The 26,707-nt window shown below is 38.7% G+C and overlaps 1 protein-coding gene across 3 annotated transcripts; it reads right to left on the reverse strand.

Annotated features, from left to right (window-relative positions):
* Positions 1 to 1,304: 1,304 nt before the first annotated feature.
* Positions 1,305 to 25,062, reverse strand: tbrg1 (transforming growth factor beta regulator 1). Of its 3 annotated transcripts, none has more exons than XM_079621713.1 (15): positions 24,948 to 25,062; positions 23,896 to 24,050; positions 22,311 to 22,368; positions 22,152 to 22,234; positions 22,029 to 22,065; positions 21,728 to 21,790; positions 20,038 to 20,250; positions 14,302 to 14,372; positions 13,123 to 13,367; positions 12,895 to 13,034; positions 7,548 to 7,694; positions 7,360 to 7,454; positions 6,399 to 6,509; positions 2,442 to 2,605; positions 1,305 to 1,810 (listed from the first exon to the last, which is right to left on the reverse strand). In XM_079621713.1, exons 2-15 carry the CDS (start codon positions 24,018 to 24,020, stop codon positions 1,719 to 1,721), a joined length of 1,644 nt encoding a protein of 547 aa, XP_079477839.1. In that variant the 5' UTR covers positions 24,021 to 24,050; positions 24,948 to 25,062; the 3' UTR covers positions 1,305 to 1,718. The 3 variants fall into 3 exon arrangements, with proteins under 3 accessions (XP_079477839.1, XP_079477838.1, XP_079477840.1); XM_079621712.1 differs by lacking the exon at positions 24,948 to 25,062 and adding an exon at positions 24,179 to 24,345; XM_079621714.1 differs by lacking the exon at positions 24,948 to 25,062 and adding an exon at positions 24,179 to 24,345 and having other exon boundaries at positions 21,728 to 21,800.
* Between the last annotated feature and the right edge of the window lie 1,645 nt (positions 25,063 to 26,707).

Raw genomic sequence — 26,707 nt, forward strand, 5'->3', positions numbered from 1 at the left:
GGTGTTTGGAATTTAAAAGGCTGATTTTCCCGCTTCAGGGCAGTGACGAGTAGCCTACATTATGTAACGTTAGTCCAGTGGTTGTCCAGACACCATAGGCACAACCTTAAGCAATGGCCCTGAACGGTGGTTTAATGTCAACATTGTGACAACGCTGTAACAACCTTCACCACACAACGTAACGTTAGTTATAGCAAACTTTTGGCCATGTTGTTAAAACGTTGTTAGAAGGTCGGGTACGTTGTGCCAACGTTCTGTGTTTACTGGGACTAAACTGCATTTGAGTGTGTTGAATGTTATTCATTTCATCATGTTGAGCTGTATAACATTGATTCGTTGTATGTACATTTGCCCACCTGTCTAAGAAAGTACATACAAGAGCGGCGTGGCGTCTCTGTCAAGCCGAAGTTAGTTGGGGACTAACCATCATAGGGGACTAACTTGCAATGCCGCTAGACGTAACGCAGTTGTTCACGTCTGTTGCCATGGTTAGTTACTATGGCAGTACGAGCGGAAACCAGGGATAACGCGGATATTACGCCAGTGACAGGCGACAAGTGAACAGGGAGTCAGAAATTAAAAGTCTTTGGGAACTTTTGGGATATTGTAATCACACAACTGCAGGAAATACATCACACTGTGCAAGTTTTTATTTATTTATATATTTTATTACAAAATTCTTACATATTGTAGCTTTAAAGTTAATGTATGTGATGAAAAGAAGAGGTTGATGTCAGCTGAAAAGGAAAGTTCTCAGAGGCAGAGCACATTTTTCTGTTGAATAATTAATAAGACCAAGAAAACGCATTATAAACATTAAGAGGGTCAATTCTGATTTCATGATGACTGTGGGTGTCATTCAAAGCAAGATGTGATGCAACAACCAACAGCTAAAACCGTGAAGGTGTAGTTTCTGTCAGTTTCTCAGTCATACAGGGACATCTGGTGGTTGTCTGAGGTATCTCAACCTCCAAACACTGTAACATCACAGTTCCCAGATAACCACGTTTGTCATGGCATGAAACTTCAAGTTTAATATGTTCTGGAAGTCTCACATTTACCACATAATCACATAGCATTACAAATGATAAGTTGGGTATAATATCAAAAGATTTCTTTAGGAATTTCTCATCAAACACATGGAATGACCAACATAATGAAAGATAAAAGCCCGAAGGGTGTTGTGTGGCTTCTGGAGGAGCCGTCGAGCTCTCCACACCATAACTAACTATAATTATATATTGCTCAGAGGAACTGTATTGTTGAAACCACTTTCAAAGAATCTTTTTTTTTTCTTCAAACCATGAATGGTAAAAACAGAGCTTGAGCATTTAAAGTGGCAGATGATAAAGAAAAAAAGCAGTGCGTGTTTATAATAACCAGAACAATATCATGCTTTGGTGTTTCATTCTAATATATGCTATAGTCATTATTCCTGTTGTGAACAGGCCTCAACACTAAAAGCTTAAGGTTTGATTTAGTCCTTGTTTTATCTTAAACATTCACACTTTAAGAGTACAACGAATAAAACAGACATAAGGACTTTGCTTTTGCTTTTTATCACATAAAAAAAAAAAAAAGTCTGACTAATATAACTCAATACTGTGCATCCAGTTTAACCGTCATTATTTTTTCATAATGCAGATCTGAGTGTCAAATGACGAATCCATGATTTAGTTGTACTTCCGTTAACAGGACCCATCTGGATATGAATCAGCTCAAGTGTTGGAGAGAGCAGTGACAGATGTGTTCTGCAGCGCTGCCGAGCTCAGGAGAGATGAGGAGACGACGGTGGCCTGGAGGGGTCGCACTGTCAAACAAACACACCATTTATTTCCTTCAGAAACTCAATCATTTTCATTTATTATGGCAACAAACTGGACTTAAAAGACAAGTAATATTATCAATTTAAAGGTGCACTATTAAACTATTTATTTATTTATTTTAATTAACAATTTAAATGAGAATTAACAATCCTTCTTCCAAAACAATCAATTTTTTTAATTATGAGAAAGTCACGCAGAGTCAAAGTATAACCCCCCCAAAAAAAGTTATTCCGCAAAATCAACGCAGTCTTGTTTTTTAACCACTAGAGGGCCAAAAGTTGCATCATGTGCCTTTAACCCACTCACACTATTGGATCAAAATGTGTGAATGAATTGAGCTGGATAAATGTCTGAATGAACTTTGCAATATTAACAGGTTTATTGAACTGAATTAAAACATAGAATTGACTTGAGCCGAATAATACTATTGTCTTCTGTAGAGATGCTTTACAGATTAAATTGAGTTTCATAATTGATTCATTTTACAACATTGTTTTTTTCCCTTTTTTATTCATGCGAAGCTGCTTTGAAATGATCTGTATTGTATGAAGAGCTAGATAAATAAATGTGACAATAATGTAATCCTGCATAAATGATTTGTGGTAACTGTCTGACCTGTGCTGCTGTGTTCTGCCGTGAGGCTCTGATTGGTCAGGCTCTCCTCACAGCTTTGCACTCGCTGAAACGACTCAAAGTTCACAGACGCATCGTCTTCTGAAAGGCCGTGTGCCACCTGTCCGTCACCAGGCCGACAAACCTCGAAGCGCACCCACTGATAACTGGAGGAGGGAGGCAAAAAGATATTTTGCAGAGAGGCCACTAGTATGTCATAGTATGTCATCAGATTAGTTTTATTGCAGGCTTTGAAAATGTCTAAGAAGCCACAATGAAACTTTTTAGGTCATAATCACAGTCACAGTCGAGTGAACGCTGGCGCAACCTGCTGCCGCTGCTCGCTGTTAGCTTACCTGTTATGCTCTGGTCTGTGTCTCATCATTTGCTTACTGGCCGTTGAAGCTGATTAAAGCTAAAATGTTGGCTGCTAGGACATACATTTTGCTCGTCTGTCTCTGGCTCTTTCTACTGCCTGCTCACCTACTAGTGACGGGTTTGCTTCACTATTCGGCCATTGATCTGCTCCGGCTGCGCTGTCAACTGCCTGGATCTGCGCCAGAGGGTCTCCACCTTAATCCGGACATCGCCTTCCAGCCTCGCCCGAGATACATCCATAGAGGGTCCCGCCGGAACTTTCATTATAACAACTCAACAGTAATAAACTCCATCTGGTCCAGCACTCGACGCCCTTCACGTTCCATCAACCGGGCTGTCGACCACAGCGTGTTAGCCCGCCTAGCTCGGTCGGCTAACACCACCACCAGCTGTGACAACATTGCACTTAACTTCGCTCTGCTTAACATCCGTTCACTGACAGATAAGGGACATCTCATCCAGGACCTCATCTCCGACCGTAAGCTAGACTTTTTCTGTTTAACTGAGACTTGGCAACAGCCCAACAACTTTTCGCAGCTGAATGAATCCACTCCTAGTGGGTTTGTTTACATCTGTCAACCCCGCAGCTCCGGCCGGGGAGGAGGTCTCGCGATAATCTATCGCGAGAAGTTGAAAGTCTCGCAGGTGTCTGTGCCTGTTTTTAGTTCATTTGAATATGCTGTCTGCAAGTTGTCTGGTCCCACTCCAACCATCATTGCTACTGTCTACCGTCCCCCCAAACTGAATAGTGACTTTTTAAATGATTTTTCTGTTTTTCTTACTAATTTATTCACTCTCTCACCTAACATAATACTACTGGGTGATTTTAATATCCACATGGACAATATCAATCTGCCTCTTACCAAAGACTTCTCCTCCTGCTTAGACAGTTTTGGATGTCAGCAATATATAACTTTCCCCACACATTCAAAAGGACATATCCTGGACTTAATTTGCTGCTCTGGTGTAACCCCTTCTGATTTTACAGCTGCTGAACTTCCTATAACTGACCATTTTCTAATATCATTTACTGTGAAACTCTCTCTCTCCATTTCCAAAGTACCACGTTTTATTTCATTTCGGAATGTAAAGAATATTAATCATACCGCTCTCACTTCAAGTATCCACTTATTCCTCCCCCCCGATACTCACCTATCCACTCCTGATGATCTGGTCTCCCACTACAATACTGGACTCCATAAAATTCTAAATTCCCTTGCCCCGGTAAAAACTAGATCTGTTTTATTTTCCGTCTCCGCCCCTTGGTTCACCCCTGATCTTCATCTCATGAAATCCAAAGGTCGCCAACTTGAACGCCTCTACAGAAAAACTGGTCTCACTATTCACAAAGAAATGTACAATACACACATCTTACGTTATAAGGACTCCATTGCAAACACCAAAACTCACTACTACTCCAGCATAATCACTGCTAATAAAGGTAACTCCAAGTCACTGTTTTCCATACTTAACAACATCACTCAACCCCAGGACCTTTTCCCTCCCCACATGTATACAACCAACTTTTGCAACTCCATGATGTCATTCTTCACTGATAAACTCAAAAATATTCACCAGAACCTTGGATCTCTCACTCACCTCAGCAACTCAGACGATTTTTACCCATTCACACATTCATTCTCGTCCTTCCACCTCCCAGCTATCTCTGAAATCACAGACCTCATAAAGAAATCCAAGACTTCCACTTGTCAACTTGACCCATTTCCCACACAACTTGTTAAAGCCTGTCTTCCCTCCTTGGTTCCCCATATTTCTGCTATCATCCACTCCTCTCTCACCACTGGAACTGTGCCTACATCTTTCAAAACTGCTGCTATTACTCCAATTTTAAAAAAACTTGGCGCCAACCCCCGTGACTTCAACAACTTCCGTCCTATATCAAATTTACCATTCATTTCCAAAATACTTGAAAAAACAGTTTCCTCTCAACTTCATTCCCATCTAACCCACAATAACCTATATGAACAGTTCCAGTCTGGTTTCCGCCCACTTCACAGCACTGAAACAGCACTAATCAAAATCACAAATGACCTCCTTATGGCAGCTGATTCTGGACTCCTTACCATCCTCATCCTTCTCGATCTAAGTTCAGCTTTTGATACCATCTGTCATACCACCCTCCTCAACAGGTTATCTTCCATCGGCATCACTCGCACTCCGTTAGACTGGTTCATATCCTACCTCTCTGGCCGCACTCAGTTTGTTCAATTCAAGTCTTTCAAATCCAATTCCTCCACTGTCACTTCAGGTGTTCCGCAGGGCTCTGTCTTGGGTCCCTTACTTTTTATCATTTATCTCCTTCCCCTTGGCAATATCTTCCGCAAATATAATATACATTTCCACTGCTATGCTGATGACACCCAGCTCTACCTTTCGACCAAACCATCGTCCACTCTCCCACCCACCACCCTTACTGATTGCATCTCAGAAATAAAAATATGGTTGACACAAAACTTTCTTAAATTAAATAGCAATAAAACTGAGGTTCTCCTCATTGGCTCTAAATCCACCTTATCCAAAACAGACAGTTTTTCACTCACTATTGACAGTTCCTCTGTTTCACCTTCCCCCCAGGTTAAGAGTCTGGGTGTCATCCTTGACGGTACATTATCTTTTCATTCTCACATCAATAACATAACCCGGTCTGCATATTTCCATTTACGCAACATTAATCGCCTCCGCCCTTCCCTTACCCCTCACACTGCAGCTGTCCTTGTCCACAGTCTCGTCACTTCACGTTTGGACTACTGCAATTCTCTTCTTTTTGGCCTCCCTCACAAATCAATGCATAAACTTCAACTGGTCCAGAATTCAGCTGCCCGCATAATAACAAGAACACCCTCCATTCACCACATCACTCCTGTTCTCCAACAGCTTCACTGGCTCCCGGTACAGTTTCGCATTCAATTCAAAATCCTTCTTCTCACCTTCAAAGCCATCCACAATCTATCGCCCCCATATCTGTCTGATCTTCTCCAGGTTCATACCCCCACCCGCTCTCTTAGATCATCGTCCTCCGTACATCTGTCAGTCCCCTCTGCCCGTCTCACTACTATGGGGAGCAGAGCCTTTAGCCGCTCTGCTCCCCGTCTCTGGAACGCACTACCACCGCACATCAGAAACATTGATTAATTTGCTCATTTCAAATTGCAACTAAAAACACATCTGTTTAAAACTGCTTATCATATTTGATCACATGCTCTGCCTCTCTCACTTGTTCTTCTTCTTATTTTTTATCTTATACTAGTTTTGATTGTTTTATGTATCTTTGTACGGTGTCCTTGAGTGCCGAGAAAGGCGCCTTGAAATAAAATGTATTATTATAATAATGTGTTCATTTTATTTATTTATAGCCCTGATAGTATGTGTGTGCATGCATGTTTTTATTATATGTGAATAATGGTCCCTTTATAAAAATATATATATATATAAAAAAAGAATAAATACATTTTTATGAGCTAAAAAGTTTTATTGTGGCTTCTTAGACATTTTCAAAGCTTGCAATAAAACTAATCTGGTCACATTATGTCGTTGTGTAGAATAAAACCGAATGTCACTCACTTGCTGCACTTGCGAGCCCCAGGACAGCTCTGGATCAGGTTCTGAATGGTGGGGTGAGAGAAACCAAAAAAGTCTGCTCCCGACGGGACGATGTTGATCAAGGGTTTGGCACTAGATGAAAAAAGAAGAGGAAGAAGAAAAAAATCATGATCGTTTTGGGAACATATTCTGTGTAGTACAAAGAGTAAACCGGTTACAGGGTGAATCAAACACATTTCTGGGTCACAAGGTGGATAAACCTAAATGCAAGATCATTAAGATTTGATTTGTAAATGTTTTTATTGATTTTATAAACATTTTATACACACATTACCGTTCAATAGTTTGGGGTTGGTACGATATTTAAAATATTTTTGAAAGAAGTCTCTTCTGCTCATCAAGACTGCATTTATTTGATAAAAAAACAGGAACAATAATTTTAATTTAATAATTTACTGTGATCAAAGCTGAATTTTCAGCATCATTACTCCAGTCTTCAGTGTCACATGATCCTTCAGAAATCATTCTAATATGATGATTTAGTGCTCAAGAAACATTTATGATTATCATCAATGTTGAAAACAGTTGTGCTGCTTAATATTTTTATGGAAATATTTTTCAGGATTCGTTGATGATTAGAAAGCTTAAAAGAGCAGCATTTATTTGAAATATTTTTTGTAACATTATAAATGTCTTTACTGTCCCTTTTGATTAATTTAATGCACCCTTGCTGAATAAATGTATTAATTTCTTTAATTTCTTTCAACAACAAAGAATCTGAACAGCAGTATATAACAAAGACATATAACTATATTTTACAGTTTAATTCTCTTTTTTTTGTTGCATTACAGTACTGAGGATGTTGGGGGACACAGTGATGAAAATATAAAAGAGTTACACTGATAAATGCTGGTTTGCAATATGCAAAGTAATGCAATTGCATTCAGTAATCAGTATGATCTGCAGATGTTCAAGACTTCACCTGCGGCTGATGGCTTTCAGCAGGTTTGTGTGGCAGGTGAGCGCAGATGAAGCCACGATTGCATTCTGTGGGTCATCCTCTGGAGCGATCTCAAACTAAACATTACAAGAATAAATGACAAGAATGTTCAGTAAAATCATCAACGACAGGTCAACGATACAGAAGCATGCATGTGCACAAGTGAGCACCTGTGGTCCTTGGCCTCCATCTTTGATTTGGCAGGTGTAGAGACACTTCTGATCAGAGTTCTTCATGCTGGCGAAAACTCTGGTGCTGCAGAAGCCCACAGGATAGATAGCAGTGTCGTCATGAAACAGAGCCCTGTCTGTGATGATCTGCCATGAAAACACAAACATGTGAGCTCAGGAAGGAAAGATACAACACAATATTTATTTATAAAGCACATTTAAAAACAACCAAGGCTGACCAAAGTGCTGTACATAACAGAAAAAAAGAACAATGAAACAACCAATAAAAGGAACACAACAATAGATAAACAATAATCGTACCGAAATCAAGGAGTATTAAAAGCCAAAGAGAACAAATAAATGGGTCTTTAAACAAGATTTGAAGGTGGAAACAGAGTGAGCTAATCTGATGTAAAGAGGTAGACTGTTTAAGTTTTGGTCCTGCAGTTGCAAAAGCGCGATCGCCTCGTTTGTTAAAGGCGGGGTGAGATGTTATTTCATGCATACTGCGTTTTTTACACTGTTAAAGAGTTGGATTCCCATGCTAAACATGGACAAAGTTTGAAAAATTAAGTTGTACGTTTGATGGAGTATTTCTATGGCAAAAAATACTCCGGTTTGTCACAAGTTTCGGAAAGTTTTTTTCGAGTATGACGTCAGATACGGGTCCTAAGGGCACTTCTCCCGGAAAGGCGCGCGCGCACCCGTAGACCAGATTCTTTTTTCCTCACGGTAAAGAATGTCAGATCTTCCAGACACTCTCAGCGCAAAAGCTGCGCGCGCTCGTGATTCTTTAGCTCCGCCCACATGCCACGCCCCCAGCCGCTCGGTTTTTTTCCTGGAAAGACTCGGTACAGCCTATCTTTCTTTTATAAATATAATAAAACTAAAGACTTTTTGGAGATATGATGGATGCAATACTACTCTATAGGCAGGGGTGCACATAACTGGTACGCAGGTACGCATGCGCGACAAAAATCAGAAATGCGTAATGCCACTTGTGTTACTACGCGCCTTTGCGTACTGTCGCCAAAATGCAACCTAGGCAGTGTTAATTAAATTTTTTCACAGATGAAAACGAGACGATAACTAAATAAAAACCTTGTTTTAAATGACGACCACTATGACGAATAAAAACTAGACGGAAATGTAAGGGAGGGACGATTGGGGAAGTGATCCAGTCAGAACTGATTTGCGTTTGTGGAAGATGCGCACATTTGAATTGTAACGTGCTGATCTACAGAGTCGGCATGCGCTTCATGCATGTCTCAAATCGTAAAAAAATGTAAACGTCTGGGAGAAAGAGAAGAGCAGACATATGGATAGATCTGAATAAGACTGACGACGCGAAAGACAGCTTTATTCGGTATGTTTTTTTGTGCGAACACACACACACACACACACACACACGCACGACCCGAAGCGTGCAGCCCCGCACATAGACACAGCGCGCTGCGCGCAAGGACTGAATCGAGCTCTCTTTCGCGTCTGAATGGACAAATACACACAACATTATGTCTAAATGTCAGTTTTGGAGAGTATTCACGTAAACACAGTCGGTTATGTCTTTACAGAACGTACAGTGCATCAGTGCAATTGGATCTGCACACTCGCTCTTAAAGTGACAGTGCGTAATAAACCTAATGCCTTCTGTACACTTAATATTGATCAAACAACAAAGTAAAAAGAGAAAATTCAGTGCTCTTTAATATCTTTAATAAGGATTAATTATATTTAATTTATACAAATAAAAATATCTGAACAATCAAATAACACTTCAAATTATTTTTTTCCAAAGGTGTTTTCTATCATTTTAGGTCGTTCTTTTCACGCTGATGTAAATTTAAGTGTTCGTTTATATTTTTTTTATAAGTTTGGTTTTAGTTAGTTATTTTATGCTATAAAAACGAAAATGTGACGTCATGATTGACAGCTGTGGCCACGCTACATATGGGGTGAGTACCAAACACCATCTCCTGGTCCTCATCTGAGTAACTCACTGAAAAAGTTATGTGCACCCCTGTCTATAGGTACTCAAGTGTGTTTCACATTGAGCACATTGAGTAGACAGTGATCACTGGATCTCAGAGTTCTAGAAGGAGTGTATGGACAGAGCAGATCGGTCAATTTGTTGAGAGCTTTATAAACAAATAATATTTTTTTTTAAATCAACTCTAAATTTGACAGGTAGCCAGCGCAGTGTGGTTGAAATAGGGGCGACTCATACTTGTGGGTCCCAGTGAGGGGTAGCCGCAGACGGGAGAGGGAAGACTGAGAGACACCAAAATAAAATGAATTGCAATAGTCTAGACGAGTTGTTAAGAAAGCATGAATCACTGTTTGAAAGTTATTCTGGGATAAAAAGGGTTTCACTTTAGAGAATTTTTAGGCGAATATGAAAAAAGCATGATTTTACAACAGTACTGATTTGTTTATCAAATATTAGGTTGAGATCAAATAGAAAGCCCAGATATCTAGCGCATTGAGTTTCATATGGGGCAAGAGAACCACGGTCAACATCAAGCACACAGTTTTCCTTGGGCCCAAATATAATTATTTCAGTTTTATTTTCATTTAAATGTAGAAAATTTCTTGTAAGCCAAAGCTCAAGTTCATTTAAACAGGCCAACAGGGGTTGTAAACCATTTTTATCGTTATGTTTTAAGGGGAAATATATCTGAATATCATCAGGATATAGATGAAAGGATACTCCGTATTTATAAAAAATGGAAGCCAGAGGAATGTACAGGGAAAACAATACCGGCCCGAGGATTGATCCCTGTGGGACTCCACAGTTTAGAGGTACACTAGAGGAAGGACTGATGGCCAATACGAACACTAAAACAGCCATTCCCAAACTGTGGTCCGCGGACCACTTGTGGTCCGTGAGGGTACTGCAGGTGGTCCGTGGAAAGGCAAAATAAAATATAAAATAATATTTTTTTACCTTCATTTTACGAGGAAATTCCCATAAAAAACATTTTAAATAAAAAGAATATGTAGGCATTAGGGGTGGGCGATATCTCGATATTTAAAATATATCGATTTTTTTTAAACACGATATGGATTTTGACATATCGTATCGATATATTGTTTATATTTAATTCTGATTTCGCCACTTTGCTTATTTGCCTTTTCTGTGCTGTGCTAAAGGCGGCCGCCTAAGCAACACATGCCTGCCCCCTAACTACATCGTCAAAACAATGAGCCATATCCGTCGTGTTACTCTGTCCTGTTTAGAGCTTAGATTCTCTGCCCGAGTCCGATATTTCCCGCCGCTATACTCGGCTCTCGATCTAGAGACGTGCGGCGCGGGACTAGATTTGATGACAGAGTGCGAGCGCGGGCGGTAATGCACTCACTCTGTGTGTGCGGGATGTGGGAGAATAAAACGATTAAATAGAAATATCTAAATTGTTATTCATCTGTTGCAGAAAAGCAACAAGAACAACTAAAACAAAATATAGACAGACGATAAAAAGAGGAAGGGAAAGATGTGGATGGGGACAAAGGGGGATATTATGTTCATATTGGGCTGGCAAATAGACTCCAATGGCTTTTCCTTTTGACAACTTTTTAACATTTTTAACCTGGAGTAGGCATACTGTGTTTTCATTAAATGTGTATAAGGCAGAGGCAAATATGTTCTCATTATCACATCACGCATAGCCTTTATAGGCAGTTTATATGAAACGAAATGTTTATAAATGGAATGAATAAGGCCTGTTATTATTTAAATTTCCATTTAGTTTCGCGTTTCTGAAATGTTTTGCGGATGTGCTGTTAAATGGACAAACTCAAGCCACAAGCCTGTTGTTCAAATGAATCTGATTATGCCCTCGGGAAGCTTAAATAAATTAAATATGTAGCAGCCGTTGTGTGCAGTAAACTTTATTTTAACAAGCCTGTTGTACTGATGTGATGACCAGGTGCGGATTAATTCAGATAGGACTGTGTGTAAACATATTTTATTATAATATGAGGTGGTCCGCAAAAATTCTTGATTACAAATAGTGGTCCACACACACAAGAAGTTTGAAAACCCCTGCACTAAAACATCTGTTGGTCAGTTGAGAACGTAACCACTGTAAGACTACACCACGAAAGCCCACAGATATCAGATATCTGCGAGAGCGATTTGAAAGTATTAGGAGCTTTATTTACGATATAGCGTGAACGCAGCACCAGACCTTATCCTCTCTCTGTCGTCACTCCTCATTTTATCCTTCCGGAGCTCCTCTGTGGACTCGAGACCACCAAGGCTCTTGGCCCTCTTGGCTGGTTTGTGTGTGTTTTATTAGGGTTGGAGCTGTATTCTGCAGAAATTGTCTTTCAAGGTTTGCATTCTCAAGCCGCCAAACATTGCCGTCGTGCAAAAGAACGGCCAGAACACATTAAACGTTTTTCGTTTTAATTTAAAACAGTGTTGTGTAAGCGGCCCCTAAGTTAATAACTAATGATCTCTGCAATGGAAGTGAATCAATCAAAAACTAACTTTAGCTGGATAATAACTTTAATCTAGAGCTGCTGTAAAGCCTAAACAATCTGTTACTTTAATTCCTATTATCACAAGGCGCGTTTCCATTACAGATTTGCGCAAAACTTTTGCGATTTTCTCTAAATGTCGACAAAAACTATTGCGAAATGACGGCGTTTCCATTAACCGATGTTATGCAACTAAAACTTTTTTTTCCTCTCGCAATAAGTCATTCCAGAAATCATGGCGACGGACGTTGGGAGGTTTATGTATATCTCAGCCACTGCACTGGCCATTATTATTAATCAAAGGAGACGTATGTGTGTTATCCACTTCATTAACGGCAAGGAAAGACTCTTATACTGTCTGTGAGCGGCACATATGAGGAGTTTCTGGGCGTTTCTCCCTCATTTCTGCTTCGAGGTCTTGATTTTGGCATTTCTTTGAGGTTTAGAATCCAGTATTCCTGTAATTCTTTTGTCTTTTATGAATTTAATAAAGAACTCTGACTCATCTTCTGTCCAAACACACAGCATCATCTACGTCAGGTGACTGTAAATGCGCAAAAACTGTTTCCATTGCAGTTTTGCGAAATATTTATTGATCGAATTGGCTGAAAAACCTCCTCATGCGAGCGTACTCTTTTTTTAAGAGTTAAAAAAACTTTTTGCGATAAATGGGAGTTTTTGCGAAATTGACGTGTTTCCATTGGGCGTATTTTCAATTTCAATTTGAAGGGTAATGGAAACGCGGCTACTGTAAAACTGCTTTGAAACAGTCTATATTAATAAAAGCACAATATAAATGAAGGTGACTTGACTTGACTAAAAGAACTGAGTTTGACACATTAGGACTGGATGATTGCCTGACCTCTCCTAGGCTGTACACGGTCAGTCCACCGAGGACGATGGGAAAGAGTGGTCTCCCGGAAGAGTCCAGCGAGATGGGCTGAACAAGCTTACGCACTCCTCCCTCTGCAACCTTCCTCCTCTTACAAATCCTCTTCATGACTGAAAGTTGAGCAAACAAATGCTAAGTAACTATTAAATCCAAATAAAGACACGTATAAGAGAGAACACAGCAACGGGAAACACTCACATTCTTCCCTGCCGTTCTCTCTTCCTCTCTCTTTTCGTTCTTTTTTGGGTTTCTTCAAAACGCCGTCTTCAGATGCTGAGAGTCCAGGGGTCTGGCTGTGGCTCGCAGGTAGAGCAACGCCCCCTGGTGTGCTGGAGCTCATAGCGACGGGTGTGTGTGTGTGAGTGTGTGTGCTGCAGCTGGGAGTCGGGACGGCCTCTCCTTCAGACAGAGACTGAAACTGCAACAAAGACTTCAGCAGGAATCTGCAGATACAGGATGAGATTAAGTGGACTGTATCTCACTATTTGGTGTGTGTGTGTGTGTGTATATACTTATATTATAAACAACAGTTAACTCTTTCCCTGCCGACGTTTAAAAAAATAATTGCCAGCCACCGCCAGCATTTTTGATAACATACAAAAAAAAATTGGCCCCCAGAAGATTTTGTTGTATGAATATCTGAACATCCAATATGTCAAAAGAAAGAACAGACTCTGCTTTTAAACAAAAAAACTGTTTTATTAATTATAATTATTAATCTATCTACATGTATTATTTTTATCACCACTTGAATATGGGTAGTTTGGCAAGTTTCATAATAAAATAACTAAAATTAAGCAAAAAGCTGATAAAATCAACACACTCAAAGCTTCACAGTCCTGGCTCCACATTCATTCAGTGACATTCGGCAGATTTGATTTATATGCCGTTTAATGTTGATGATCGCGTTATTTTACATATGCATCTGCTTACATATGCTATCACTTGTTTCTGCTTCTTCTTCACCTGTGTTTTGATCAGGAGATTCTCTACTCTTTCAGAAGATGTGTAACAGCGCCCCCTACCGTATAACAGTATAACAAATTTTCGTCAATGGCGGGGAAAGAGTTAAAAAATCTGAAACAGTAATATTTTGATATGACTATGTTCTGTTTTAATATATAGCAAAATGTGCTGCTTAATATTTTGAGGGAATACATTTTTTTTCCTAATTTTTTTTTTTAATTAAAAAGAACATCTTTAATTTGTCATAGAAATCTTTTGTAACATTATAAATGGCTTTACTGCAGCTTTTAATCAAAATATTAACCCCAAACTTTTGAATGACTTTATGAAGAGTTTGGGAAAAAAATGTGTTTTAAATACAAATTTCAATCAAGAATATTTTGTAATGAAGATAAGTGAATGTGGACAAACCTCCTTTCTTCTTTTGCACGGACAAACTTCTCTTCCAGATGAGCAATCTCATCATACAGTGCTGCGTTTTCCTGTGAGGGCACCAATTTAAACATGGTTTCTAGGCAATTACATATTTAAGCTGTGTTCACACTGAGGTTTCTGTCTGAGGTCACTGGATATTTATCTGTGGTGAAAGTGCAAAATGCTGGTCTATCTGGTTTCACGACACCATTGACACTCGGCATCAGTTTGGCGAGTACCAACGTATGTACACAGAGATATATCATAAATAACAGGAACGTTTCTGACCGCTAAAATAACTTCATCTTCCTGCCAACACTCACCACTAAAAGATGTGGTGACGGATCATGTGCGCTCTAATGACTAGTGACTTCATCTAAAGACATCTCCTATTAGATGTCTCTCCTGTAAGTCGGCCTTCATTTGCATGAAGTTAAACATCATCTTGTTTTCATTGTACGTTTCCCATGGAATCAATTTTCCAAAAATTCAACATTTCCTTTTACTGCTTTGCAGATGACGTCCAAATGTATTTACCTCTAAAAACATCATCTTGTTTTCATTGTACATGTTGCCCATGTACTGTCGTCTCTCCAATGGTGGCCTGTCGCTTTCAGAATCCATTTTAAGATCGTATGGTTTACATACCCCGGTCAGAGCACTCAGGTCCACTGACCAGTTGCTTTTAGACTGTCCAAGATCTAGACTGAAAACTAGAGGGGACAGAGCTTTTTCAGTAATAGGTCCTAAGCTCTGGAATTCTTTTCCTCTCTTTCGAGAAATTTAAATCACTTTTAAAAACTCATCTTTTTGCACTGGCTTTTAACTTAAGCTGAGCTGTGATATTCTTAATATTGTTTGTAATCATAGTTTATTTTTGGTATATTTTTATATTCTTTTTTTCTTTATTGTTTTTTTCGGTTAAAGGAGAACTCCGGGCAATTTTTAAGTTAATCTTGATCGTTATACCTTTGTGAGTTCTGTCTATAGAAAAAAAAAAACGAACCGGATTGGTGCTTGCAACACTGAGCTGCTACCGCTAATGCCCAGAGCTCCCACTTAGTTATGGGGCATATTCATAAAGAGTGTTTTTGTGCCTCTTAACAGACACAAAATGCAATTAAAATGTCTGTCCAACATGAACAGGGTCCTTAGATGACAACAAGATGCGTTTAGCAACTTAGCCATTGTTTAAATTCACCTAAATAGTGTTTTAGAGACGGCTAGCTGTAGTCTCGCGCTGAAGCCCCGTGGGAACTCGCGTTGTCAAGTCAAGTCAAGTCATCTTCATTTATATAGCGCTTTTAACAATGTAGACTGTTTCAAAGCTGCTTTACAGAGATAAACGTATAATTTAAGGTAACAGATTGTTTTGGCTTTATAGCCGTTCTTGAATAATGTTATTTTTCAGCTAAAGTTAGTTTTGATTGATTCACTTCCGTCGAAAGGATAATTTGTTATTAAATTAGAGGCCACTAAGACGACACCGTTCTCTCTACAGACTTTAAACGCAAACCTGTGAGAAACGCTGATGGCGCTCACGTGCGCATCAAGAATTAATTCTATAGTTATGTGCGTTTTAATATATGTGCGCATGTTTATAATTATCTACAATCCAAGCCTAAACAAACTACTTGTCCTGCCAATAAATTTGATACAGAATTTTATTTTATTTGATCACTACGGGGTAGATACGCGAATTTTCCACAATGCTTTATCTGTAGAGTGATAAAGGGATCCTCCATAGGGAGAGGCTAGTTGGCACTTCAGCACTGCGTTGTCATCGGGTCCAGGCGAAGGTCCTTCGTCAGATCTGTATACGGCCTGGATCCGGCAGGCTGCGGGAAAACCTCGGGATAAACAAAGACACTAAAATTAGCGTAGATGCCATTCTTCTTATGATGTAACGAGTACATCAGGATTTAAGGGAAGTGTTCCCAGTTCCAGCTGACCTAATCTATGCAGCCTAACATTGAGTTATAGAAGTCTATAATGTATTATGTGAATGCTAGGTCAAAGAGATGTGTCTTTAATCTAGATTTGAACTGACAGAGTGTGTCTGCTTCCCGGACAATGTTAGGAAGACCGTTCCAAAGTTCTGGTGCTAAATAGGAAAAGGATCTACCGCCAGCAGTCGATTTTGATATTCTAGGTATTATTAACTGGCCGGAATTTTGGGATCGCAATAGACGTGAAGGACTATAATGCGTTAAGAGCTCGCTCAAGTACTGCGGAGCTAAACCATTTAGTGCTTTGTAAGTAATCAGCAATATTTTAAAATGTATACGATGTTTAATAGGCAGCCAATGCAGTGTTGACAGAACAGGGCTAATATGGTCATACTTCCTGGTTCTGGTAAGAACTCGAGCTGCTGCGTTTTGAACTAGCTGTAGTTTGTTTGTTAAGCGTACAGGGCAACCACCCAGTAGAGCATTACAATAATCTAGCCTTGAGGTCATGAACGCATTAACTAATTGTTCCGCATTTGTCAATGAGAGCATATGGCGTAATTTAGATATATTTTTAAGATGGTAAAATTCAGTTTTACAGATACTAGACACGTGACTTTCAAATGAAAGATTGGTATCAAAGAGCACACCCAGGTTCCTAACCGACGACGAAGACTTAACAGAGCAGCCATCAAGTGCTAGACAGTACTCTAGGTTATTACGTGTGGAAGTTTTTTGTCCAATCATTAGAATCTCTGTTTTTTCTGAATTTAGTAGAAGGAAATTACTAGTCATCCAATTTTTTATTTCAGCTATACATTCAGCTATACATTCCGTTAATTTTGTGAATTGGTAAGTTTCATTAGGTTTTGTAGAAATATACAGCTGAGTATCGTCGGCATAACAGTGAAAGCTAATTCCATGTTTCCTAATGATATCTCCTAATGGTAGCATGTACAGAGTGAACAGCAGCGGTCCTAGTACTGAGCCTTGTAGTACGCCATACTGAACTTGTGTTCGATAAGACATCTCTTCATTTACTGCTACAAACTGATAACGGTCAGATAAGTATGATTTAAACCATGCTAGTGCAATTCCACTAATGCCAACATAATACAGTTGTTCATTGTTTGTTCACAGTGCATTAACTAATATTAACAAATACAACATTTGTGTATTAGTAAATAATGTATAAGTAAATGTTGAAATTAATATTAACTAAGATTAATAAATGCTGCAGAAGTATTGTTCATTCCCAGTGAATGGCAACTAAGGTAGTTAACTAATGTTAACCAACAAATCTTATTGCAAAGTGTTTTGTGAACGTAATGAGCATGATGGATAATAATGTCACCTTGACCATTTAGGGTCTAATTTGTCTCTGTATGATTTCCAGATCATGCTCATCAGGACTGCCACTAAGGGATTTGGTAGACTACAACCATTTAAGGTCAATGGCACAGTCAAAATACTCCCTATACCCAGAGTTTACAAGAATCAAACAGTGATGAACTGAAGTGCGCCACTGAAGTGCGCCACTGCAATCTAAAGCCGGAGACTACAGAAGTTTTATGATGATTTATCGCAAATTTTTTCCCCCTCTTGACAATCTGAGGAAAAATCTTGGTTAAGACCTTTGTGGTTTCTGATGTTTGACACTTAATCTGGTAATATGAGGCACCTATCCAATCTTAAAACTCCCAATCTGCTCACAGACACATAAGGGCCGCCCTGATAATATCATACATGTTTATTTTAAATCGGGATGATAATGACTATGATTACGTCTACTTTTACAATAGCTAATGAGTGTCTACAAGGAGACGGAAGTGAAAAAGAGAGCTTTTGAAACTGGCCCCGAAACAAGTTGCTGTACGGGTCTGTTGGACATAAGAGATGGAGGAATAGATTGTGGATGTCACAAAGATGAAGATGAAGAGGAGAGTGAACAGGCATACGAGATGTCTTTAATAATAAACTAAACTCAGGTAAATACATAAAAGAGCATTTTCCGGACTAAAATGGCCCTTTAAACCAGATTACCTGAAATCTGCTATCTCTGTCGTGGTTTTAAATAGCCTTAGACTTAAGTACATAGTTTAATAAGCTGATTTCCTGGAGGAAGACTAGAGCTACTCCAGGACTAAATTGAGGCTTAAATTAAACCTACCAGAAGGCAGGTTAAGGTTGTTTGTCTAAGAAGACACATGGATTACTTGAATTTGTTTTTGTAGACAGAAGTGACTCATTGCATTTTGATGAAATAAGTTTAAGATCGTTTTGGTATGCATAAAGTATATTCAACGGAGATTATTTCACCTTTAGAACCCAGGCTTTCATCTCTGACTCAAAGAGGACAGCCTGTTCCAGTTTGTCTGCAGGTGCTCATACCTTTAAGGTTTTTGGCATGTGGCACCTTACACCGAGAAACTGGGGATTTATGTGGTGTCAGTGAATCAACCATTTGTAAAGTCATTCACAGATTATGCAGGGCCATTTATGAATTAAGAACACATTACATAAACTTCCCTGAAGCTTCAACCCAGGGTAACCACAAGGTAAATAAATATCCAAGGTGTGTGCACTCCCCAATTGCAGTTTTCAAACATTGCAATTCATGATTCCCGGATTTTCCTCAACTCATCTCTGTACACTCAGTTTGAAAGAGGAGATCATCATGGAATATTGTTTGGTGACAGTGGGTATGCTCAGAAGAATTTTTAGTTTACACCATACTTGCACCCAACAACAGCTGAACAATGGCGCTACAACCAGGCTCAGAACCGCACTAGGGCTCTAGTAGGGTCGCTTTCAGTGCCTTCGGAAAACACTTCGGTTTCAACGAAAAGAAGATGCTGCACTGTGTAAACTCCGGCTGATCGGCCCAACTTCCGGTTTCCGGCCAGCGCGTGAAGGACGTGCGTGTTATCGTATTTTTAGCGTTGTAAAGTAATTTGGTCAAATAAGATAAATAATTCCGTTGTAGCCGGAAAAAGATAAATAGCAGTGTGCAGGTGGGAGGAGCGTTGTGTGTGTGAAGAGTGATGATCGGAGTTGCTCACAAATGAAGAAATGGTTCGTAACGTAACTATGGAGAATATAGAAGATTTTGAACACATGGCTTTTGAGTTTGATGGTCGTCCTTATTTATTCGAACCCGAGTATACAGACGAAGAACTAGCCTCACACTCTTTAGTCAACAATACCTTTTCCGGCTCCAACGGGAGTTCCCACGGGACTTCAGCGCGAGACTACAGCTAGCCGTCTCTAAAACACTATTTAGGTGAATTTAAACAATGGCTAAGTTGCTAAACGCATCTTGTTGTCATGTAAGGACACTGTTCATGTTGGACAGACATTTTAATTGCATTTTGTGTCTGTTAAGAGGCACAAAAACACTCTTTATGAATATGCCCCATAACTGCCGTTAGCTGAGTGAGCTCTGGGCATTAGCGGTAGCAGCTCCGTGTTGCAAGCACCAATCCGGTTCGTTTTTTTTCTATAGACAGAACTCACAAAGGTATAACGATCAAGATTAACTTAAAAATTTCCTTTAATTGTTATGCTTTTTATCTTATGCTGTTATTTTGATACTTTGGGGCAGTAGTGACTGCTTGTAAATGTGCTTTATAAATAAACTTTGACCTTGATTTCAACTTTTATCCACCTATACTGTGGCCAACTGTCACTCGTGTCATTAAAATGAATGGGATCATGTCACTTTGTCGCTGGCAGTGTGAACAGCTTTAAACTCAGTTTTATTAGTATAAAAACTTTCACTCACAAATATCATGGAACGGGCAGCCTTGCGCAGACGGATGTACTTCAGTCGGTACTTCTCATTTTGGTTTTTGCGAGGACCTTTCCTGACCTTAGGCCTGGACTCAGTGTGGCTTGTGGGAGAAGGAAGGTGTCCCAGCGACGAAGCGGACCCTGAACTGGAGAAGGTCGACTGAGCAGAAAACGCCTGCAATGCATGCTGTCTCTCTTCATCAGTCTGCATATGTGAGTTACAAACAATAAGAGTTTAACAGACAAAAGAAACATCAGCAGAGCACTTTTGTCAAGATTGAAAAAAGCGTCACATGGTTTACAGGTGAAACTCGAAATTTGAATATTGTGCATTTATTTCAGTAATTCAACTTAAAAGGTGAAACTAATATATTATATAGACTCATTACATGCAAAGTGAGATATTTCAAGCCTTAATTTGGTATAATTTTGATGATTATGGCTTACAGCTTATGAAAACCCCAAATTCAAAATGTGAATATTGTGAAAAATTTTCATAAGCTGTAAGCCATAATCATGAAAATTATAACAAATAAAGGCTTGAAATATCTCACTTTGCATGTAATGAGTCTATATAATTGTAGTCTGCCTCGACCCAGATTCCACTCTCATAAAGATGAAGGAAGTGAAGTCATATGGTTTCATCACCATTTGGGTTGATCACATCCTGAGCAAATGGTAGTCAATTGTAGAATGGGCATGGGTGTGGGACACAGATAACCTTGGGGTGTCTCAACGTCATTAACATACAGACCACAGCTGTTACAACAAGGGCAACTTCATTTACATTAAAGGTGCAATGTGTATTATTTCTGAGGATCTGAAATGTGAGGATGACAGAAATGCAATATAAGATCCATAACTATGTTTTCAGTGGTGTATAAAGACCTTACTTAATGAACCGTTATGTTTTTATTACCTTAGAATGAGTCATTTATATCTACATAAGTGTGGGCACCCCCTTAAATGAAGGTCGACATATTGTGACGTCATGTTTCTACCGTAGCCGACAGCAAACACACAGCGCTACAGAGTTTGTAACAGGATGAAAGGTTTAAGATTTGGATGTTCTGGGTTCATTCTGAACCCAATGTGCTTCGTGTACTCGCCACTGCTATGCTGTAATAAACTTCATTTTTGAGATCTTTGACGTCCACATAATTTTTTATTACAATAATATATTAGTTTCACCTTTTAAGTTGAATTACTGAAATAAATTAACTTTTGCACGATATTCAAATTTTTCGAGTTTCATCTGTATATAAAGGTATAACAGTATAATGAACATAGAAGTAAGATTAGATGGAGTTCATAAAGAGTATTAACACAGCAGCTCTGTTTGATTTAGAGGTCCAAATGTCAACTTTTGGTTCGACCAATGGCCTGTGTGGACAATATTTCCTTTGGCAAAAAATGGGCAAACATGTAGGGTTGCAAAAAACTCAGTAGACCACACAACATGTAAACTGAGATCATCAATTATGTGGTTGTTTAATGTGTTGATACAGACTCCAAACAACATATACAAATAAGAAAATGATGACTGGACAGTTAAACGCCACAAAAAATAACAAGCAACAAAACAATGTGGCACTTATTAGTAAGTGTCATGTGACCTACTGAAACCTATTTCTAAGTTAAAATGAGTGTAACGGCTAACTGACACGTGCTTATGGACTTACCAACAGGGCAAAAACTCCATTTCTGCTCTCAATCCTCTTGAAGCGTCTGCTGCCTTTCTGTGTCTGTAACAAACTGTGAAACTAAAGCAAATGCTGAAGCCTGAGAGCTGACTTCTCATGAAGACTCAGACTGCTCTGACTGTACCCTGTCATTCTAAAACTTGAATCAATGTAAAAATGAAAGACAAACAAGTGAAATCATGCACTAAATTAAACACATTGCCGGTAGTGAATGGAAAACAAAGCAAATATGGTGCATGACTGACAGTGCACGAGTGTCATAAATCATGCCGCGTCTCACCTCTCGATACATGACCGCCTCAAGGCTCGACTTTGCACTGTGAATAGAGTAAAAGATACAGCGTTTATCTTGACATCTGTGCGTTGCGATGTAAATATTTAAACCTAAGGAATATTTTTGTACTTTGACTGCACCAGTCCACGATCAATGATCCGCTGCTTGATCTCCTTGATGTGCATGGGCCGCCCAGCCTCTTCCAGAACAATCTGAAAAATCAGAAAATGCATTGATTTGATCACATGAAACGTATGTGAAACAGCACGGTTTAAGAGAGGTGTTCACCTGAGCAGCATCGAGCCATGTGAGGTTCGGTTTATCTGCAACCTCACTGGGGGTTTCACTGAAAAAGAGCACAAGTACAGTATATGACCACGTGAAGCTTTCACATATTGATGCAGCAATCTCAGTTATCAGTTTAACTATTATTTATAATACTGCTATAACAAAATAATACAGCTTCATGCTAAAACCCACTGAGCCCTTGTGGAAAAAGTGCTTTTAATTGTATTGAATGTGCGCTTGTATGGCCTGTTGCATGACGCTAGCTGGACAAACTCAGATTTTCAGAGTAGGTTTAGCGGGCTTTCACATTGGGCGCGTATTTATAAAAGATCCTTCAGTGTCCTCCTAATTGAAGTAAGACCTAACCTGAGCCCTGTCTGTGAAACCAGGCCATTATGTTTTTATAATCTTCTGTCATGCGATTACTAACTAACAATTGTGATGTGTGGACTAACATACTAGAGCACATAGAGCACTTTAAATGTCATTTAAAAAACACTCGTTAAAATTCTAATAAAATGTTAATATATTACATTACACTAAATTTCAAGATTACAAATGTGTAATTACAAATATATTTAACTACATAAAATAAGTTTTAATCGAAAAGACAGTGAAGTATATTTTAGTTGATCATAAATGCTTCTCAGTATATTCAGCAGTGCACTTTAACCATATTTCAAGACAATATAATTATGAAATTACATATAAATATGTACTTAAGTCCTACTTAAATGGGTTTAAAAAAATAAACTAATGCATTTTCATTTAATTGCAAATAACATGCAATTACGTGTATGGATACATGGGTGTTCTTTAATATTTTTTTATTTTTATTTTGCTTTATTGTTATTTTTCTATAGAGAATGTATAGGATGTATCCATGTTAAATGTATAACAATCTAGGCCTATTTTTTGGTTTTAAGTGACTTGATACTTTAATGCAATTAATAATATCCTTTTTCGTTGATTATTTAAGTGTTTTACATTGATATGTTTGAATTTCCCTATAGTGATTATTTGTTTTTTGGGATAAATAAACAAACAAATAAAAAAAAAGTGTACGAATACAATACATTCAGTTCACACTTAATAATACACTTCTATAAATAATGCGTGCCTTTTCCCCCGAGCTGGTTTTACCCCGTTTTACCCACCTTGCCAGCTCATACATTTATACGCTTTTTTTAAACTAAACAAACCACTTTTATAATTTATTTTCACACTGAATCTGTTGCTCCATCAATGTTCAAATATATTTAGTCTGCAGTCATGCACTGGGAGTAGTGAAAAAGCACATTTTTGGTTGTAGCCCTGGTTTCGGTAAGACAAATAACGTTGTGTTTTGGGCAAGATATAATTGTACTACCATGTTTTTGGATAATGTGCAACGTTACTTCAGTAGTGCCATATTTTTAAGAACAACACCATGGTATACCACATTACTTCAACCCTGATCGTGGTACTGCGTCTTAAACATTACTGCAGCATTTTTGAGCAATAATGTAAAACAGTTGTGTGGCTTCATTGCGTAAGAAGTGAATGTTTGATGATGAAACATTAGATGATGGGCGCCTAAACTCACGCGTCGAGACTCTCGGCGGCTCCAGTCAGGCTAGTCAGGCTGTTCATGCTGTCCAGCGCTGGAAACAGAGAATAACTGCCCTGCCCATCCGCCTCCATCTCTGACTCAAAGTTCAGCGAATCCATCCCTGCCCGATATGAGCTTTACATCCACGTCTGCGGCGAAATAACACACACCATTAAGTTAGCTGTGCTAGTAGTGCTAGCTGCTAACTAGGCTAAAAACAAATTAAAACACGATCCAGCCGTGCAGAGATTCAAAATACATGTAGATGCAAGTTCACCTGTAATGTCACTCGATATTTATTGCAGTACTCATGCTGTGCAGGAAATAATAAAATACTTCTGATCTTCTGCTGACATGTTTGATTTAGCATTTATGTTCAGTGCTCATAGGAACCACTGATCGATTAACTGAATCGTTTATGTTTCCGGGGGGCACATTTAGGGCGCACACACCACATCCGCTTCAGTGCCACCTACTGTAAATGTTATGATTTACATTTTAAAAAACACAAAACATGCACAATAATAAGTATATTGTAATGTCAAACCATTTGGCAACTGAACAGAATTTCATTAGATTTACATTTAGGGGAAATGCGGTTACCATCAATAACAATTAGAGTAAAGATCTTGACGTGTTTATACATCCTGATGGAGGTTTTATTAAATGTGTGTAATTATAAAAACGCACGCTTTATGTAATACTTTATTTATAGACCATGCATTCCTTGTGCAGTTCCGCTGAGCAAGTTATCTTCCGTTTGCCAGGAACATTTTACAGGGGGAGGCAATAAATCTGGCCACTTTACAGAGGCGGTTAACACTGAGTCACATCCTTCCTCGGAGAATAGCCTGTTTCCTTTGTGCTCAACACCACTGTCAATCCCACTTAATGTTGGTTTTAATTTCTAAGCCATCTGAGTTTTTATTGTGGGATGCAGGCCCAGAAGGAAGCACAATGGGGAATTTCTAATGATAACAGCTTTGTGCATCATCAGCATCTACTAATAAAGGCATGATTAATAGTATAAATGTTTGATTGCTTACCTTCCATTGTTCCAACCTTCCAACATGTTATGTAGGAAATTCCAAATATAGTCAGAACACAACATTATGTTGGTGAGAACTTCCAAAAATCGAAGGAACAGTAAGAATATTAGCAATCAGTTAGTGTAGAGATCACATATAATTCAAATATGTACCACTACACGTCCCTGTTTTCCCAGGTTTGCTGTGATGGTGGAACCATGAATGTGTACAGAGGCCTCCAGTGGATGAGATCTGAAAGTAATGGTGTCCCTTGCAGTAACATTTGATTTATTACCTGCACCTTTATGTTTTAGTCCGCTTCCGTTTGTTGATTTGTTTGTTTGTCTGTCAGCAGGATTTTAAAAAAGGACCGTATCCTGGAGGTTTTCTTTTTCTTTCACTTTTCTAACATTGCAAGCCTTGTTGGAAATATGTGCTGTAGTTTTGACAGTATTTTATTTATTATTTACTCGCTATTCATTAAGAATGAACAATACTTCTACAGCATTTATTCATCTTAGTTAGTCAATTTCGATATTTACTAATACGTTATTAAAATCAAAAGTTGTATTTGTTAACATTAGTTAATACACTGTGAACCAACATGAACAAACAATGAATGTTAACTAACATTAACAAAGATTAATAAATATTGTATTGCTCATTGTTAGATCATGTTAGTGAGACCTTATTGTAAAAGTCTACCCATTTTATTAGTTATTTTTATATTATTGCTTGAATATTTATTTTATTATTGATGTATTTATTTATTTTTATTTTTTGTTGGTTCTTGTGGTGGTGTTCAGCACTTGATTACAATACATTTTGTGTATGCTCCCCAGTGAGTTGAGTTCGGGTGAACAAGTTTAACCACTATAAAGTAGGGCTGATGTGGAGAAGTGGGGGCAAGTTTCATGGATATGACACTTTCCTATTGAGAAATATGAGGGGGTGTATTTCCTGGAAGACTGCTTGCTGTGAAAAGCATATGCACATATACTATACATCTATAGCCAACTAATATACATCTAATGCAAAACGTAGTAAAGACTATAGAATTACAATTAGTCTTACAGGGACTTTGGTATTACTACACCTGTCCTTTCAACCAGAATTTGCAGGTTATAGGATTGAGTAGTTGGTTCCATTATATTAGATCCCATTTAAAAGCCTATTTTTGAAATAGTCTCGTTACATCTATTTACCTATCAACTCTTATACGTTGAGCACACGATTGATGCTGTTCTCAGTCACTCCACATGTCAGCACAACAGCAAAGAGGACACAGACAACGCGCTGACAGATAAGGACAGAGCAGGTTACTTATGATATTAAAACAAGGTCTGGCATGCAAAAAAAAAAAAAAAGCCTATACATATACCTGTACCTATAACAGTTGCTGACATCAGTCCCAGAAGTGATTGATCTGACAAAACAGCGTGATCTCTCCAGGATTACACAATGTGAATGTGTGTATTGTCCATGAGAGTGCAGAGCTGTAATGTGTGTGTGTGTGTGTGTGTGTGTGTGTGTGTTGTACATACGTTGGATATTCTGGATCTGGGACAAAACCTGACAGATGGTGATCCATAATTTTCTTATTAGTGCTCAGAGTTGACAGTTTGTGGACTTCTCCTTGTCCACTCGCCTTTTGAGAATTGACAACAGGTTCTCGATGGGATTAAGAATAAGATACAGGGAGTTGCCCGGCCACGGACACACAATTTCCATGTAATGGTCTCCGAGCCACTTCATTATCATTCTTGCCTTGTGACATG

Source organism: Phoxinus phoxinus, assembly GCF_949152265.1.
Source record: "Phoxinus phoxinus genome assembly, chromosome: 8".
Classification (NCBI taxonomy): Eukaryota; Metazoa; Chordata; class Actinopteri; order Cypriniformes; family Leuciscidae; genus Phoxinus; species Phoxinus phoxinus.